An 18,454-nucleotide genomic window follows, 5' to 3' on the forward strand; every position below is an offset into this window, starting at 1 on the left:
AACTGTAATGTGACTGCAATTAAATGTTTGAAAGTCTGAAGAAGCCTACGGGCGAAAGCGCTCACTACCAATAAAAGATTCATCTCCACATTGCTCATCTAGCGTGGTGGTCTCTTTATGTGAACATTTTGTGCATTTTAGTGACTGGATACCTGGCTACCATACACCAGCGTACCTTTTTTGTTTATTTTTCTACAGCTTTACTCCGCTGGTGTCTCACTCTACGTGCTGGTTGTGACTTTTGGATTCTATTAATTTCTTGGATTGTTCGTGCTTCCAGCGTGTAGGGATGGCTGATAATGCTTTCTCAAATATTGAGTTACCTTACACACCGTTGACTTTGAATTCTATCAACAATAGAACCGAAAGGTTCCAAGCTTGTGTGACTGGCAGGGAAAATCTGCTACTTGATTACGAGCCGAATTTCGGCTCAGAAGATGGCGTAAACAACGAGGATATCTGTTTGGGTCTATCGGAGGACTTACAAGCCCTTGAAACAGAAACAATCAAACTTAAAAAGCTGCAAATTCAACGCCAATATTTCGAGGCGTGTTTGGCCAAGAAAATTATTCCACGTGGGCTACGCACCTTAAAGATGCCCACATCAGGTAACAGATTACCAGACTTACTCTTTCAGTGGCAACAGCTCAATATTGAGCTGAGTTATAACTACATGAGACTTCTAATTAATTTTCACACATCGGAAGAGGACTCTTTGAGAACAAAGGTTAACAAAATGTTTGATATGATTGTTAAAAAATATACAAATGTTAATGTTGATGTGAAATTAGAAAAAGTCTTAGACAATGTAATGTTATTTGAAAGGCATTTATTAGAACAAAAAAAAGCATAAAATAATGAGAGATGTAAGGGATTTTAAGAACTCTAATGTGTTCACTTGGCCAAGAGAACAAAATAATGTTAACAGTACTGTTAATAATACTAATGGTTTTAGAACTGTCACAACAGAAAATGTAGATGATACAAACAGAGATAGCACTGTATCTGTTGTTTCTAATGGTTTGAGTAGGGCTAATGACACTCATAGCACCCACACCATTAGCTCTTTAAATACTGCCAGAACTGCCAGGAGGAATGTTTCATACACTGAGATAGTGTTCAATGATGCCACTGACAATAATTTGTCTGATTCTACAGTTAATAAAGATAAAGATAAGGAGACATTATAAGCAGGGACACCTGCAACCACATCCAGTAATGTTACTGGTGATATGGCCAATGCCTCAAAACAGGTGGAAGCAGTTGTTAGACGGAAGACAACTCACAATGACACTAATCAGTCACGTTTGAGTTCTAATGAGGTTACACAAACCCCTTTCCCCATAGCACAGAAACAGTACATAGGGAGAACAAGATCTATGAGCAGAGGCAGACAGAAAAGGAAAGGGTCAGGTGGAGAACACCAGGGACCTACACTAAAGAGAATGTGGGAAAGAACGATTCGTTGATAGTCAATCTATCAACAAGAGTTTTGACTTTATATGAAGAACAAGTCCTGAATAAAGGACTGAGCTTCATTCCCACGAGGAGAAGCAATGTTGTTGATTCCATCATTGACACTAAAATGTTTATAAGGAACATTCAATTGAAACTTGATTTTGGCAACTCAGATATGATAAATAACGTCCCTCGCTTTCGACCTAACAGTGTATATATACCACAATTACATCCACTACTAGATGTTTTTTCTAGGATGATAGAAAATGATATTCACAGTCATTTTGAGGACACTCGTGATGTTAAGTACAGGCACAATCTGAGTTATAATCATAGACAAGCTTTAATGGGTTTAAGAAATGACGACAGATTGGTTATCAGACCTGCTGATAAAGGGGGACCCATTGTACTCATGGATATATCAGATTATGATAAAAGAATGCACCAACTCCTGAGCAATACATCTTTTTATTTGAAAATAGATATGACGACAGTTATGGTAAAGGTATTTCAGATATACGATATGCTAGATGAGCTTTTAGCATCTTTTATTATTACTAAAGAATTGTATAACTATTTTAAGGTAGTTAATCCACTCATTCCAATTATACAAGGTCTTCCGAAGTTCCACAAGTCCATCGTGGAACCTCCGATGAGACCGATTGTAGCTGGCCAAGGTTGGGTGACTGAGCCCCTCTCTATATATATTGAGTTTCACCTTAGACCTTTTATAGATGACAACAACAACATTCTAAGAGACAGTAAACAATTCCTACTTGACTTATATGCTTATACAACACAATTGAATGACAACTCACATTACATACTAGTCACTTTAGATGTTGTGAGTTTGTTTACGGTGATCCCCAATGACATAGGGATACAGTACATACAAGATTACCTTAGAACTCATTCTGATTTTACTTCTGCAAAAATTGATTTTATTACACTGCTCTTGGAAACTGTTCTGCTAAATAACATTTTTATGTTTGGAGAAGATGTGTTTTTGCAGAAGGATGGCGTGGCTATGGGCACTTCTTGTGCCAATAGCTACGCCAACCTAGTCATGGCCCAATGGGAAGAAACTTTTCTTTTTAAGCTCAATATGTTCCAAGACCATGTAGGTCTGTATCGCAGGTTTGTGGATGACCTCTTTTTTATTTGGATGAGTGATGTGGACACCTTGCTGAGGTTTGTAGAATGCATCAATACCTCAACCAACTTTCTAAAATTCACATTGACTTATTCACATGAGCAGATATCTTTTTTAGATGTCAATATTTTTAGGCTCAGCAATGGATTACTCAACACCTCAATACATAGGAAATTATGCCACAGGAATACTATACTTCACAGGGATAGTATGCATCCTAAATATGTTTTTAATAACGTTTTGAAGGGCCAAATAATCAGGGCTTCAAGATTGAACCCTACTGAGGAGGGTTACATGAAGGAATTGGATGATTTAAGGACTAAATTTGTACAAAGGGGATATGACTTAGAAACGTTTGTACAAACTACATCTGCAGTAACTAACCTCAGAGATACTGTGGCTAAACCTTATTTTTCAGAACCTATGGAACCAGCCAATATTGACCCACTGTTTACCTTAGATAATATTAGAGCATCTATGTTCTTCTCGAAAGATGCATTTCATCTTAGACAAATCATGGCAAAACACTGGAATATTTTACTTTTAGATAATGAAATAAGTAAGATTGTGGGCTCTAGCCCGAACTTTGTATTTAAGAATCAGCCAAATCTAAGGAGACTACTTTGCAGACCCAGGAATAATCTGAAAATAGGAAGAACAAGTGAACAAAATATAAACACTATGCCCTGTGGAAAATGTAATCAGTGCATGTATATTGAAGAAACAACAGATTTCATCCACCCTGTTACAAAACAACTGTTTCATTTTCACACCAACACCAATTGTAACAGCTTAAATGTTGTTTACATGGCTATATGTGAAGCATGCTCCGCGTTCTATATTGGCAAAACCAATAGATATCTGAAAGAACGCATCAGAGAACATGTCTATCACATAAGAATAGGTTCAGTGTTCAATGCATTAGCCAAACACCATATGGAATCAGGGGCTACACACACCTTCAGATTCTTTGTCATTCAAAAAATTGAAATTAATATAAGAGGGGGTGATATAATAAATTATACATTGGAGAGCGAAATGAAGTGGATTATCAGATGTAGGGCTGACCAATACCCAGGTCTGAATGACAAGGTACAGGTGAAACCGTTCTTGAGAAGGAGAAAACTCCATGTACCCCACCACTAGTATACACTTAGGTTCAGTATTTTATTAATCGCAGTTGTCCATTTTTAATTCATTTATTCTACCCCTTGGACACTGTACTTCTTATTCCCTTGCATATGGTTACACCACCACTAATCATTTTAACCTCCCTAAGCCCATACCTTATGAACCCCCTCCGTATGGTCCCATATGGATAAATATTTTCCAGGTTCTTGTATAACCTTGATTCACACTATTTATCCCCTTTTCTTGATGGGTGATAGGTTTTCACATTTTTTATCAACTTAGGTTTTTATACAGTTTATGCTTATGGAGTGCATGATACAAGATAGTATAGTGTAGGTTTTATATGTTGTTTGTTTTATGTAATACGTGCATACATACATTTATATTTTTATGCATTTATATTTATTTTTATAGACAGTATGTTTATTAAATTAAATTTTTAAATAATGTTTTTTATAAAGTTATGTAATGTCGATTTTTAAATGAAGCCATATAGCGCTTTAAGACTTTTTAATGTTGACTGACTTTTTTAATGTTGATTGACTGACCAATAGCGTGGTATAGAGCAATATTTAAACTGTAATGTGACTGCAATTAAATGTTTGAAAGTCTGAAGAAGCCTACGGGCGAAAGCGCTCACTACCAATAAAAGATTCATCTCCACATTGCTCATCTAGCGTGGTGGTCTCTTTATGTGAACATTTTGTGCATTTTAGTGACTGGATAACTGGCTACCATACACCAGCGTACCTTTTTTGTAAAACTGTTGTGTTTTACTTCCTTTTTTCTTTTTTTAAGTGCTATGTTATTTTTTGATGTAAAATGCTTCCTCCAACACCATTAGCATACACTACAGAAAGTTTGAAACATTAGGCAGTGGAACTATTTTACTTCAAAAATATACAAAAAAATAATATAGTACTTAAAAAAAAAGTAAGTAAAATACTACAATTTTACAGTGGGCCTCTTTTCTAAGCCCAATAAAAGAGGAAGGCCTAAGATAAGGTTTATGGACGTGGTGAGAGAGGGCATACAGGCGGTTGGTGTGACAGAGCAAGATGCAGAGGATAGGAAGAAATGGAAAGAGATGATCCGCTGTGGCGACCCCTAATGGGAAAAGCCGAAAGATGATGATGATTTAAGACAATGAAAGATCCTTCCCTCATTGATTTCATACAAATTCACAAAACTAACAGTGCCATAAACACTCTTCACCAGCAAATCCACAGGAAATGCTGGCAGGACAGACTCATATCCTAATGAATACTCTGCCTTTAGAATAAACTATCTCACACAGGGTGAGACCTTTACCACCATTAAGGTGAAGGTTGAAAACTGGGCACGCAATTACAAATTCTTCCAACACTTATTTTGTGTGTTACCCTCCTGGAGGAAGAAGGTGCCATATGAGAGTTGATACTCTCAATTATTGGCCTGATCTGCCTTGTGGAGCCTATGATCCTAATGCGTGAAACAAATAGTTTCAGAATATGCATTTTCAAGAAATCCTGACTTGAATATATTTGGTTAGGCAAAACACCAATACACACCACTAAATTACAGCATACAGTATTGCACTATACAATAAGCAATGCATCACCACATTAGACCATACTGCACTATATATAATATGTTATACTACTTTAGAGAGTGGCCTTACTGTACATCAGTACCCTGATTGAAGAACAAATGTTCTTCAGCAGGGTATTAATGTATAAGTAATGCCCAGTGAAAAACGAGTCCGCTGCTTCATGGCAGCTTATCAAACAGAAGTGGAACTCGGACTGAGAAAAACAGAATGGCCACCATTATTTTACGCTCACTAAGTAGCACTTTTGCTGTTTAGCGAGTGTAAAATAAAAAAAGTGTGTGTGTGTGTTTGTGTGTGTGTGTGTGTGTGTGTGTGTGTGTATGAGAGAGAGAGAGAGAGAGAGAGAGTGCATGTGCGTATGAAAGTAAGAAAGAAAGATGATTGTGTGTGTGTATTTATGTTGCTGTCTGCTTGTGTGAGTAAATGCCTGCATGAAAGCAAGAGTGACTGTGAGTGTGTCTGAGAGAGAGACTGAGACACTGAGAGCAATCATTTGTGAATGAATGTGTGTATGAAAGCAGAAGTGAGTGTGTGTGTGAGACACTGAAAGAATGAGAGCGATCGTGTGTGAGTGACTGCATGTATGAAAGCAGAGGACTGTGTGTGTGTGGGTGTGTGTGTGTGTGTGTGTGTGTGTGTGTGTGTGTGTGTGTGTGTGTGTGTGTGTGTGTGTGTGTGTGTGTGTCTGTGTGTGTGTGTGTGTGTGTGTGTGTGTGTGTGTGTGTGTGTGTGTGTGTGTATGTGACTAGGAGAGAGTGAGAGTGATCTTCTGTGAGTGAATGCATGTATGAAAGCTGTGTATGAGAGAGTGAATGGGCTGTCTGTAAAACTGTTGTGTTTTACTTCTTTTTTTCTTTTTTTAAGTGCTATGTTATTTTTTGATGTAAAATGCTTCCTCCAACACCATTAACATACACTACCGAAAGTTTGAAACATTAGGCAGTGGAACTATTTTACTTCAAAAATATACAAAAAAATAATATAGTACTTAAAAAAAAAAGTAAGTAAAATACTACAATTTTACAGTGGGCCTCTTTTCTAAGCCCAATAATGCCCTCCAGGGGGGCCTGTTGCATTGGACCTCAAAACAGCCCTGGGCGGGCATTAATTACACATTAACACACACCCTGTTGGGCATTATTGCTTACGTAATATACTAGCAGTCTTAGGGCTTGTGATATTTCTAGAAACATCTTTGGTCATGTCATACCACTGTTTACCTTTCTCCATTACTTAGCCCCTTTTCTTCATGATTTCTTTTTCTTAGTCTCCTGTGTGTACCTGACTGCAAGCATTGCCCCCTTTTTTGCATTCTGTTATGGCTATCTGAAGCTCATCTCCATAATTCCCAAACTTCCATTAATCCCATCCTAAAAGCTCATTTTTGGTGGGGGAAAAGTGAACAACCCATTTATGTACATTAAATTCTATATGAACTACCTATACAGCTGTCTCCAATTCACATTTATGCCAGGATGTGATGACTGCATCAATACTTCTACAAGCCTCTCTGGTTGTTTGGAACATCTCCCATGTCTTTGCCTGTATTTCAGTAAAACTCTTTTCCTACATATAACAGTTCCCTTAGAATCATCTTCCTTGTCTTTGACTCCTAATCAATACTATCCCATCCAATACCACCCCGACCATATGTTTGAATCATAAATCATGTCTTTATGTCCTTTTTTGTCCTGCTGACATTAGTTTTTGCAATTTTAAATCAATATGTAAGTATGGAATCACAGACATTCAATAATTAAAGGCTAAATAGTACAGACTGTTCAGTCACTGAATTACATGCGATTAGTAATACTAAGATGGAGCATATGCATGGTGGAAAAAGAAATAGTGTGTTATCGTTTGGACTGCAAGTCCAAACACCTTAAATGATTCATCAGCTTTGATAGATAATCCAAATTCCAAAACAATACAACAGCAGCAAAAACAGTGTACATGGTGCAACAGTGTAGAAAGTTCCTAATGTTTCATCGAGCACAGCAGACAGTGAATGGAAGGATGATCTTGGATACTAACTTTGTGTACTTGAGTGTGGGAACAAGGTGTATCAGGCATAATATTTGACTACTCAATGTACTGTAGTGGGTTACTTAACATCTCTGTAAATTTGTAAATAAACCTTTGCACAGACTCAGTCAGTTTATTATCCCTTCCTACCAGAAAACTTCAAAACTTGCACATTTAATCTAAGACAAATCTATCAAGAATGTGTAAAAAGGCTAAACCAATTGTCATACACAACCCTCTTCTCCAAAACGCACACACACACACACACACACACACACACACACACACACACACACACACACACACACACACACACACACACAGTCCTGAAATTATGAATAAAAAACAGAGAAAATAGTGGAGAATAATCAGTGCTGAAAATCACTGTTTGCCTTTAAGGTAAATTTCTTAGGAGGGGAGAAAATAGAGAACTTTGAGACACAGCAATCTCAGACTTAGCAGATTTACTGTTCTGAGACTTGCACTTATGAGTGTCAGAATTTAGAGCAGTTAACCATGTAATACCCACACAAAAACACACACATGCAAACGTGCAAGCTCAGACACACACGCACACACACACACACACACACACACACACACACACACACACACACACACACACACACACACACACACACACACACGATGCACACAGACATAATAGGCACACATAGATTTGCACAACAGCATTTTACTAGTATTTCTCACTGATTATCTGAACTAAGCAGAACAGGCAAGTGTGGGATCATAATGATGTCTAGATTTTTTTAGAAGACCCCCTCTCCAAGTTCACTATCCTAAGTATAGAAGCTCTTCTATGGTTATTGTTTGCACAGTGCATGGTGCATGACCTTCTTATTTTTTTTTTTTTTTTGCATTAAACGTCAACTTGTGTGAATCAGCTCATTACATCAAATTTATTCAATACTATCCTGGAAGACATTCCCTTTTCAGGGATCACATTTCATTACCTGTAGCATTAAGGAGTTTGGGGAGGAAACGGTTCCAGAAAGCACACTCTTGTACACGTAGTCCACTGGAGATAACAGTTGTGGGGCTGGTGTTCAGTCTGAGGTACAGCTGTGTGTCATTTGTGAACTCAGGCCATCTTGTTTGCTCCATTTGGTTATTTGGGTTTCTGGAAGAAAAAACAAGCCATGAGAGTGTGACAGCAGATTAAAGCACTCACACTTTTTAGGCATCACAATCTTTTAAGAGATTTAAGAGATTATACGTATGAAAAAATACCTACGTAAGAATTCTTAACTTGGTGGTCAAGTGATCATTAAGAAACTTGGTAGAGCAAGCCAAGTCTACTCCAGGCCTACTTAAACTTTAGCATGAATAACCATGAAGCTGTACATGTTGTGTATGTGTGTGTCTGTGTGTTTCCATGCTTACTTAAAGTACAGTAGGGAAGAGAGTTAAGAATGCCAACAGCAAAGATTCAGAAAATGTTGCAAAATGGTGAGGAAAGCAACACAACTGGTAGATAATAAAGGATTAAAACCCCTTGGCTTATTCTCATTGGGGTGCAGAAGGATTATCCTAATGTACAGACCTGTGAGAGAAAGTTATCTATTTAGGTGTTTAGGATTAAAACTCATTCCGTGTGGTTGTGGATTAAGGGATTATTCATGAGGCTGCAAAGGGGAGATTGTGATACTGTGAAGGAACCAGCTGGTTCAAACAGCATAAAGTTATGGGTGTACCATAGCTAATTTTAAGTAAATGATCATTATGATATCTAAGGGCTTAAAAAGGTGCAAAAATGTTTAAGTATCTACTTAAAGATGTATAGAGCAAGGTATATTACTGTCCTCATGATTGCTTATCTAGTATTGTTCTTATGTTTCTATTAATGACATTATGAGGGAGATAATTTTTTTAAGGTTATTTAGGTATGGTGGAAATTTTACATTTCCATTGTCTGTTCCTGTTATCACTATGTATAATATATGCACATATGAATGTTTTTATGTGCATGTAAAAAGTAAATTTCCAGAGCCTCATTTTGAGTTGAAGGGGAGACTGTGACAAAGCAACAAAATGATAATATAAAAGACATGAAACGGAAGCCAAATACAGGCACAGATGGAAAGTACAGTGTGTTTTATGCATGGGGCATCAAATATATAGATAAAACCAATTACTAGTTTGAAATAACAAGTAAACACAAAAAATAGAAAATATTGTTCATTCCCCTTGTGATTTGCACATTTAATTAAGAGGAAAAAAAGTGCAGGTGCGAACAGAAATTATGCCAGGAAAAGGGAGACTTTTACTTGGCTGGTGCAAGGGAAATGGAGGAGGGAGAGGCTGGGGAGAGGGAGGAATGGCTTCTAGAAATACCTCAGTATGACTGTGTGTGAGAGTTGGAAAACCTTCTCCATGAAAGCAGCACTGTCAAGATAGGAACAGAAACATGTTACCGATTAGTGAAGGGAGCAGAAGACAAGACTGGAAAAGTCCTTAAGAAACGTTGCCAATTTATGTTCTATAAGGTCATGAGAAAGGAAAAGTCCTTTATTAAAAAAACAGAAAAAACAAAAAAAAACTGATCTACTTTTTCTTTGGAAGAGCAACAGCATTTATTTAAAGGAAATGGCTAGATGTGAGTAGTAGATGAACACTAAAGCTTGGCACCCATGTTACCTGTGGAATATGACCCCCCTGTACTTCTCAGAAGACAAGCTACATACTGGAGACACACACAGAGAACAGAGAACTTCTGTATTAAATGCATTTTGGTTGTACTTCAGAAGATGACACTTTTGCATGTATTCTATATTTGTTTACTGCATTGTGTCTTTCAAGTGCCTGCTATTGCTGAAAAAGGCTCACAGGAACCAATCTGTCTACCTGGTTAGAAAACAGATAAATAAAAAACATGTGGGTACTGCTTCACTGCTGTATGTAGAGGTACAAAGGCACAGAAGAAGGTGACAGAAAGCTCATGAGGTCAAAGGGGGGGTAGGGATAGTAGGGTGAAGGGGTTGCTGATCATGCAAAGGATTTTAAGGGTCATGAATTGCCCTGTTAGAAGAGGTGTGATCACAGTAGTTCATGAATTGCCCTGTTAGAAGAGGTGTGATCACAGTTGTTTAAATTACATGATAACATTTGTTAGGACTAGCAAAAAGCTATTATGGATTTACATAATAGCGCTTTGCTAGAGGAACTCAAGACTCTGGCAATATACGGACTGAGAACTGTCAGGTAAAATAATTGGTTTTAGAAAGGGCAGATGCAGCAAAGATAAAATTTTCAACACGCAAGAAAGCAAAGGAGGTCCGAAAATATTTATTTTGGTGATGTATTCTACTCTAAAACCTTTGACAGTATAGACTGTAACAAACTGTGACAATTTATGAGAGAAATTGGGATACTGGGTCACCTTACTTACCTCCTGAGGTATCTGTATGCAAAACAAGAAGCAACATACTACAAAAGGGCCTCACTGAGACAGATGCCTGGTGTGAAAGCCATTGCCTCAAGCTCAATGCCAAAAAGTGCACTGTCATCCCTTTTGGTAAAAACTCTGTACCCATGAACTACCACATAGGTGGTAGTCTACTTAACACCGGAAGTGTGATAAGAGACCTTGGGACACAGGTGGACAGTAGTCTCTCCTTTGATAATCACATCACCACAGTAGTCAGGAAATCCTTCTACGTGGCACACCTCATCACAAAAGGTTTCTCATCCAGGAAAAAAGAAGTCATTGTTCCCCTCTAATCATCACTCATTAGACCCATTATAGAGTACAACATCCCTTTTGGTATGTACCTCACAAGACAGCTACAACAACTGGAAAGGCCACAGAAATACCTCACAAAGAGGATTACCGGCCTCAAACAGATGCCCTATGCAGACCATCTAAAAAAACTCCAGCTTTACTCTGTCGCATATCTCCTACTCAGAGGCGATCTCTGCCTAACATACAAAGCTATGTCAAACCCAGAGCTGTTGGACATGCTCCACGTAAAGAAATCCCAATCCCTCCGAGCTACACGCTCTAGGGACCTAAACCTTGTCACCACAATAAACAGAACATGCTGGAGGGATAGATTCCTGTCTCAGAGACTTCCCATACTCTGGAACAAACTACCTATAGGTTCATAGGTTGGTACTGGGCTATCTGCCCGAAAGCATATATTAGCCCAGCCACGTTGTGCGGTATTCACTGCCCCTTTAGTAGTTCCCTAGACCCTTGTACTAGCAGCTAGTACCCTTGGCCCCTATCTAGTAGTGCTGTTGGTGTGATCCCCGGTGTGAACTTTCTGTTACCCATCCACTCATCAAGGTTCCTCTTGAAGAGTGATAGTGAGGGGCTCTATCTTATGTAGTTCAAATAAATCTATCTATATCAAACAAAGCTCCTCATTAGCACTCTTCAAGAAAAATCTTGATGACTGGATGGGAGATAGGAAATTCACCCTGGGGATCACTTCTGTGGCCCTGCTTGACAGGAGCACAGGAAAATAATTTTCTTGGGTGGCAAAATCCAGAGTACCGTTTGGCTAGGCTTATATAGGCCCTAGGGCCAATAGCCTAGTACCTACCTATGAACCTATGAAAGTTGGAATTGGATATGGAATAACTGACTGATTCAAGATTACAAAATGAGTGTGACAGGGCTATATATTGTCACCATATTTTACTGTGGAGCTTTTCTCCCCGGGCCTCCGCTGAAAATGGACCCACGTCCAGTCGGACACTCCTGGTCAACAAATTTAAATAAATAAATAAATAAATAAATAAATTATGTGAAGTGCTGGGTTACATGAATTAGAAGCTAGAATCCGAAGTGTCAAGAGAAATACTTACTACATCTGAAATGCAGATAATACCTCCTGGACGGCTGAAACTGAGGAAGAGTTGAACAAATTGAACAGACGGTTGATGAAGGTGATAGTATAAAGCACAAAAACTGGTTTGTTGCTCAACATAACAAAGAAAAGAAAAAAAAAGAAAAAAAGGTAAGATTATGTCATCTAGTCCTACAAGTTCTTTGTAAATAGATCAGAAAGAAGTAGAAGCAGAGAGAGATTTTATTTTTCCCAGGCAAAGAGGTCTACAGATAGTGACTGCATGATGTAAAATTGTGTGATTTTTTAGAAGGAACCCTATGGCAAATCTAGCTGAGATTTTAAAGAACAAGAAAATAACATTGTCAATAAAAAGTCCATATAGTCCAACCTATGTTTTTTAAAGTAATAACGTGGCTGTGGGAGTTGTACTGAAAGGAATGCTGAGCGCTGGAATACTGATGCTTTTAAGAAATCTGTAGGCTGCAAGAAAATGAAATTAGCAAATTCTTATGGAAATAAAGGTTTGACAGTAAAACTAAAACTGAAATAATTTGTCCACTTCATTAGAAGACAGGACTGAGTAGAAAATACGCTTGGAATGATTTAAGGCAGAAGAATATATACGTCAGAGGTTAAGATAGACAGCATTATTGAAGCAATGAATATGAAACTGCAAGAATTTGAAGATGTTGACAGACAGGCCTGATGTGCTCAAGTCTTTTGAGACTGTGTATAGTCAAACTCAACCAAAAGTCAAAACAATAATAGTAACCTGTGCTACAATTGTGCCCTTGTGGAATGCTCATTAAGGGTGTCCACAAAAGCACTTCTGTACAATCCCAGTCTACTTCTGCTGCCATCTTGAAATGATTGGATACTTGATGATCCTATAACAAAACAGAAGTAACACATGTTGTGGTCATCTTACCATCTTGTGCATTGCTACTGTAACAAAATCTGCTAGAAGTGTTACTAACCTAGTACAGTATCTACCAAGATTTTGTGGGGGCAGTCCCCTGCAAAGACATGAAACAATCCTAAATTTCTCTTAGCACATTTTTCCATGGTGGCTTCCCCACCCTGCTTCTGGTCAACCTCTCTGCTGCTATGGAACTTACCTTTGCCCTGGCAAAGTACAGCATACTGGTAACTCATTTATGAAAATGCTGTACTGTGCAGTCTCCCCCAGCAATGTTATTTTTATTTGCATTTGGCTACTAGGAAGGTCTGAATGGGTCATGCAAAACCCATTTTCATTGGAGGCTAGGGGAGAAATGTTCCAAAAAATTTAATGAGAGAAAAACTTACAAGAGACATTGCAGCAGATACTTTGTGAGCACAAACAATATTTGGAGTGTAGGTATTACAGATTTAACATAGACAAGGTGCCTAGGTGTATGAGACCAGTAGCAGTTGTAAAAGAAAGACAAACAAGGATGGGGGTGGGATTGAGTGAAGAAGGAAGTAGTTAGGGTTCTCTAGTTGTAGAAGAGTGGTAACAGGACTACAAGAAGAGAAAAAGCCCAATAATTAAATGTTGACAGAGTTTAAAATACTAAAATTGAATGAGTGTAAAAGTGGTGAGTAAGGATTGCACTATTAACCTGCATAATCACAGATAAAGGAAAGAAGAAGTCAATGATTCACATTAACAATTGTGAAAAGAACAAAATGTTAGACTGAGTGATGAGCGGAGAAACTCTGTGGTTTGACAGAAGGAATTGGGGTAGTGTCACTTGATTAACCAGGAGAGGAAGAACAGGGGAGACTTTAGTATTAAGGACATGAGTGTAGAGATTTTTACTAAAACTGTTTTAATTTTGAGGTTGCTTGAGGGTAGATGGCATCTGGCTCCAGGGTATAGCCGCATGGCATGAGTACAAGGCTTCACCATGTGCATTTGAGACCTTGTCCTGGTAGGCAAGGTGCTTGTCTTTAGAGTGGAGATCTCTTGTGGGACAGTACCACTTCATCAGTTAGATAAGGGGAGAACATTTGGATGGCTGGTGCAGAATAGAGTAGGCTACCTTCAGTTGGGTGCATTGAATATAGCTGTGACATTACAGCTAGTTGTTTTAATATTTTTATGTAAAGCAATGCAGCGATGAGTTCTGCTAAGGAGATTCGAGGCACACTTTTTCTGTTTTGTGGTAGCAGTGATCCAATCTTTGTTGGTGAATAATGTGAAGATTAGCAGGAGCGGGCTTAGGTCAACTGATGCCCTAGGCAAAAGGGCTCTATAGTGCCCCCCACACCACCTGGTGCCCCCATCCTGGTCTACCTACCTGTATGAGCATCTTTATGCTATCAGTCATAACAAGTTGGATAATGCCTTAGCTAAGCATATCCATTTGAATACAGGTCATCAGTTTAAATTCATGGGTATTGATAATATTCTGCAGGACACTAAGGGTGGTCCATTTTCTTTCAAGCTAGAAGAGTTGGAATTATTGTGGCAGATTAAGCTTGATGCGTTTAATATTCCAGGCTTGAATGAATCATGGTCTATCACTAGTGTTCTTAAACTTAAAAGTTTGCAAAGATAAAGTTTGTTTGAATGTTTATTTAATTATTTTTTTATTATTATGTTGTGTCTAAAACTGGTTGCAATTTATTCTGAATGTTTTAGTATATGAACATCAATGTTTTAGATAAGAACATTTTTTTAGATTATTTAATGTTGTTTTTAGGGGTAGTGGCTTTTTAAGTTGACAATTAAGCTTTGTCCCACATTTTTTTGAATGAGTGTGTATTTAAGATCAATTAATAGTATAAGTTTTTACTTCTGAAGAAGTTTGCATAGTTGCAAACAAAAAGTGCTTTAAGTTGTTACTATATCTGTTACTATATCTGTGTGAAGATCATTAAACCTGTGTGAAGACTCTGCAGCAGCTTGAACTGTGTGTTTTGCTTTTATCTGGTCTACCTACACCAAATAAACACTGGAAAAGCACCCCTGCTAGACCAGCACCCTAGGCGGCTGCCTAATTGGCCTATGCCTAAGGCCGGCTATGAAGATTAGTGCAAACTGGAGCAGCATAGAGTAGAGTGTGTGGGAAGTAAGCATTGGCTGTTGCCTTTTGATCTTGTTCTAAGAGAGGTTTTTTCCCTGTATGACGCACCTAGTTTTTTATGATTTTTTTACGACATTGGATAGTGATCTCATGGATCAGTGTCAGTGGCACTTTGCCCTTTAAAAAAAGGGTCATTACCCTTTCTCCTCAAAAAGAACTGTCCATGGGTCCTATGTACCTGTAGCCGGATGTCATTTTCAAAATCACCTCACTTTGTCTTCTACAAATGCACTTCTGCCTTGGTTTATTATTTGTATATTGTGCCATCGCCAACATAATTTTTTTAAATATATTAAACAGCTGCAAACATTAATTTCTGATTTTGTTTGGGCAAGTAAGATGGAAAGAATAAGCAAGATTAAATTGTGCATGTCTAAATAAGGGGCAGATTAAGCTTTCTGTGACTTCACTATAGTATTGTCTCACTGAGCTGGCACTACATTAGAGTCACAATGAAGAAATAAACCCTGCTGCTTCCCATGGAACTCACACACTATCACATATGAACACAGGAGGGAGGGATGGAACAGCAGTTTGAGACAAAGTGGTGTTTTATGTGACATCAAAAGGTCTTGAATCTGGTGCAATCTGTTATTGAGGATAAACAGTAACCCATTCACTTGGAAAGAATGGACTGTGTACAAAACCATTTACGTTAGTGATGTCTGGAACCAGGACTTCTTTGTCATTATGCTAGCTATTACAAGACACGTTTTGGCATGGATTCAGATCATGTGGGTGGCAGTGTATGCAAACATGATTCTGTTTCAATGACAGGGATGTGAATGTTTGGAGGTCTATTACCTGATAAGTCTGCTCATGCTTGTACTCAGTCAGAACTAACAATACAAAGTTAAATTTAATTTATTTCAAGCTGTTAGAGAACATATCCACTCAATTGTTTGAACTGAAAGCTAAAGTGACTACGATATTGAAGTTAACCATTTTAGATTAAGATTGGGATCTTGTGTTTAATCTGTGTTTTACAAATGACCTTCCAGCCTTGACAAACTCAGCAATTGTAGATTAGTGTATATGTGATAAAGATCTCCTGAGTGGTATAAGGGCCATTATCAGGCATCCAGTAATACAGTCTTGTGGTATGGACATCAATCTTCAGACTATTTCCATATGGTCTAGTCCTGTCAGCCATTTTGGAATTCTATAACCAAAGAGATACAACTGGCTTAAAGAATTCCCTCATCTGATAAAACAGACATTGTTTTTGGTTACTGTAGATAATAAGCAAAGATCTTCCTCTGACCAGAACTTAGTAGTGTTGGTTAAGAGCCATACAGTATCTTTTACAGTTCTGTCTTAATTTTACACTTCATAGGTTTACTAAATATTGTACTTAGCATAATATACTAAGCAAGTGGTCAAACTATCATCTAACCACAAAGTTACTGATTAGATATAGTGCAACAGTTTTATATGCTTCTTGAATTGTTAATTTTGTAGAAAACAATAAACTACGTAATTGTATATGACTTTTATAATTTATGGATATTCATGATATATTGTAGCTTCATGTATTTTCTGAATGTAAGTGCAAATTATAATTAGAATACATGTTTTTGTACTATTTGTCAGAGTCTGCAAGCAAAAAATGTACTTAAAGCATCTTTTACAAGTTTTATTTCGCAGTTGTGAGTTACATATAATTTACTAAGACCATGTGGTGTGTTCTGTCCAATAAGATTATAAGATTTCATAAACCTTCCTTACAACAGGAAATGCTGCAAAGTGCAAAAAAAAAAATACTCTGAACAGAGGAAGACTACATAAATGCCATACAGCTGTACTACTATGTTGCCTGTTACTGAAAATTGATGATATATATGTGATTTGGGTAAGCTGGAGGACACTAAGGCTCTGGATGGCAAGAATGGATTAAGGAGATCTGGGGTGGTTAGCCTTCAGTGAAAAAACAGGAAAGAGGGTGATGACTTGCTTTATTCACTCAGAAATAAAGAAGAATATGGAAGTTATTATTATATTTCATGGATGGCATTGACTATGTGAGCTAGTACCAATGAAATGGGGGCTTAAAAAGAAGGTTTGAGCTACTTCAGAGTTATTGATGATAGAAGATGATGATGATTTTTTTCAGGTACAGAAACATACAAACTTTGCATCCAGCACTGTCCTAATTTGAGGCAGTCAACACCCCTCCCCAAAATGGTGGGAGGTTGGCATAATGGTTAAGGTGTTTACCTTACAAGCATAAGGTGCAGGGTTTGATTCTCACATGGGGTAATTGGCTAGGCTGAAAATGGCCCACAAGGGCAGTTAGCCTAGTACTAATCTATGAACCTATGAACCTATGATGGTAATACTCAAGAAAATCACAGTAGCCACAAAGCAGCAAACACAAATACAATTCTAAACAGACAGTAGGATATGAAAGATCAAGTCAGAAACACTGATACTTAAAGTAGGTTGTCAGAGATGAAAAACTGCTAGGACTTACCCAGTTCTAGCAAAAGTTGCCCAAAACGTCATCATCTTCCTACTCAACAGCTCTTCTTCTCTATTGTACTTCAAAGTTTTATTAAGGGGCAGTCCGAAAACAAATTCAATCTCATAGCCATGGAGAACTCCCATCCATTCAGGCCAAGCTAGATTTGAGGCTCTGTGCTCAAAGAAGTACGTGTACACTTTGCTACCATGATTTGCAAAATTGTAAAAGAATTGCACCACAGGGCAAATAACGTTTTGGTCTCCGACAATGTCATCCATGGCATCACGGTTTTTTACTGGGTTGTTTTCATCCATCCAGTCTGTGTAATGAAGAACTACAGCTTCCATACCAATGTCATTGGCTTGTGGTACAGTCATTTTGACACCCTCTATAAAAGTATCCCTTGTGATGAGACTTTCGTTGTCTTTACTGAAACCTGGAACACCATAAACAAGGAAGTAGTTCCCTTCATCTTGGTTAACACCCACTAAGATATCAGTCTTTTTGAAGTTTCCAGCATTTAACATGGTTTCAGGTGTATCTTGAAGGAAATCGCCATCTATCACTGGAACAAAGGGGAATCTGAAGATAGTTTGGTAAGGGAGGGCATAAAACTCTTTGTCAACAACTGCTTGAGGTTCCTTGGTTCTAAGGCAGTCTATCATCTCTGTGTCATTATTGATGGGGCACTCAAGCAGCTCCGCTAGACGTGTGGCTCTCTGGCGTGCCTCTGAGGGAATC

At 38.0% G+C, this 18,454-nt stretch overlaps 1 protein-coding gene across 2 annotated transcripts in view; it reads right to left on the minus strand.

The window, feature by feature from the left end:
* ACHE (acetylcholinesterase (Cartwright blood group)) overlaps positions 1-18,454 on the minus strand; it is a 656,195-nt gene that overhangs the window by 257,921 nt on the left and 379,820 nt on the right. For both annotated transcript variants that reach the window (XM_044077161.1, XM_044077162.1), the window contains exons 2-3: positions 17,723-18,454; positions 8,333-8,499 (exon numbers count right to left, since the gene is read on the minus strand). The exon at positions 17,723-18,454 is cut by the window's right edge and continues 830 nt beyond it. In XM_044077161.1, the coding sequence (XP_043933096.1) occupies positions 8,333-8,499; positions 17,723-18,454 (899 nt within the window). The remainder of the gene's footprint in view (positions 1-8,332; positions 8,500-17,722) is intronic.

Source organism: Protopterus annectens, chromosome 7.part0, assembly GCF_019279795.1.
Source record: "Protopterus annectens isolate FY-2018-M chromosome 7.part0, PAN1.0, whole genome shotgun sequence".
Classification (NCBI taxonomy): domain Eukaryota; kingdom Metazoa; phylum Chordata; order Ceratodontiformes; family Protopteridae; genus Protopterus; species Protopterus annectens.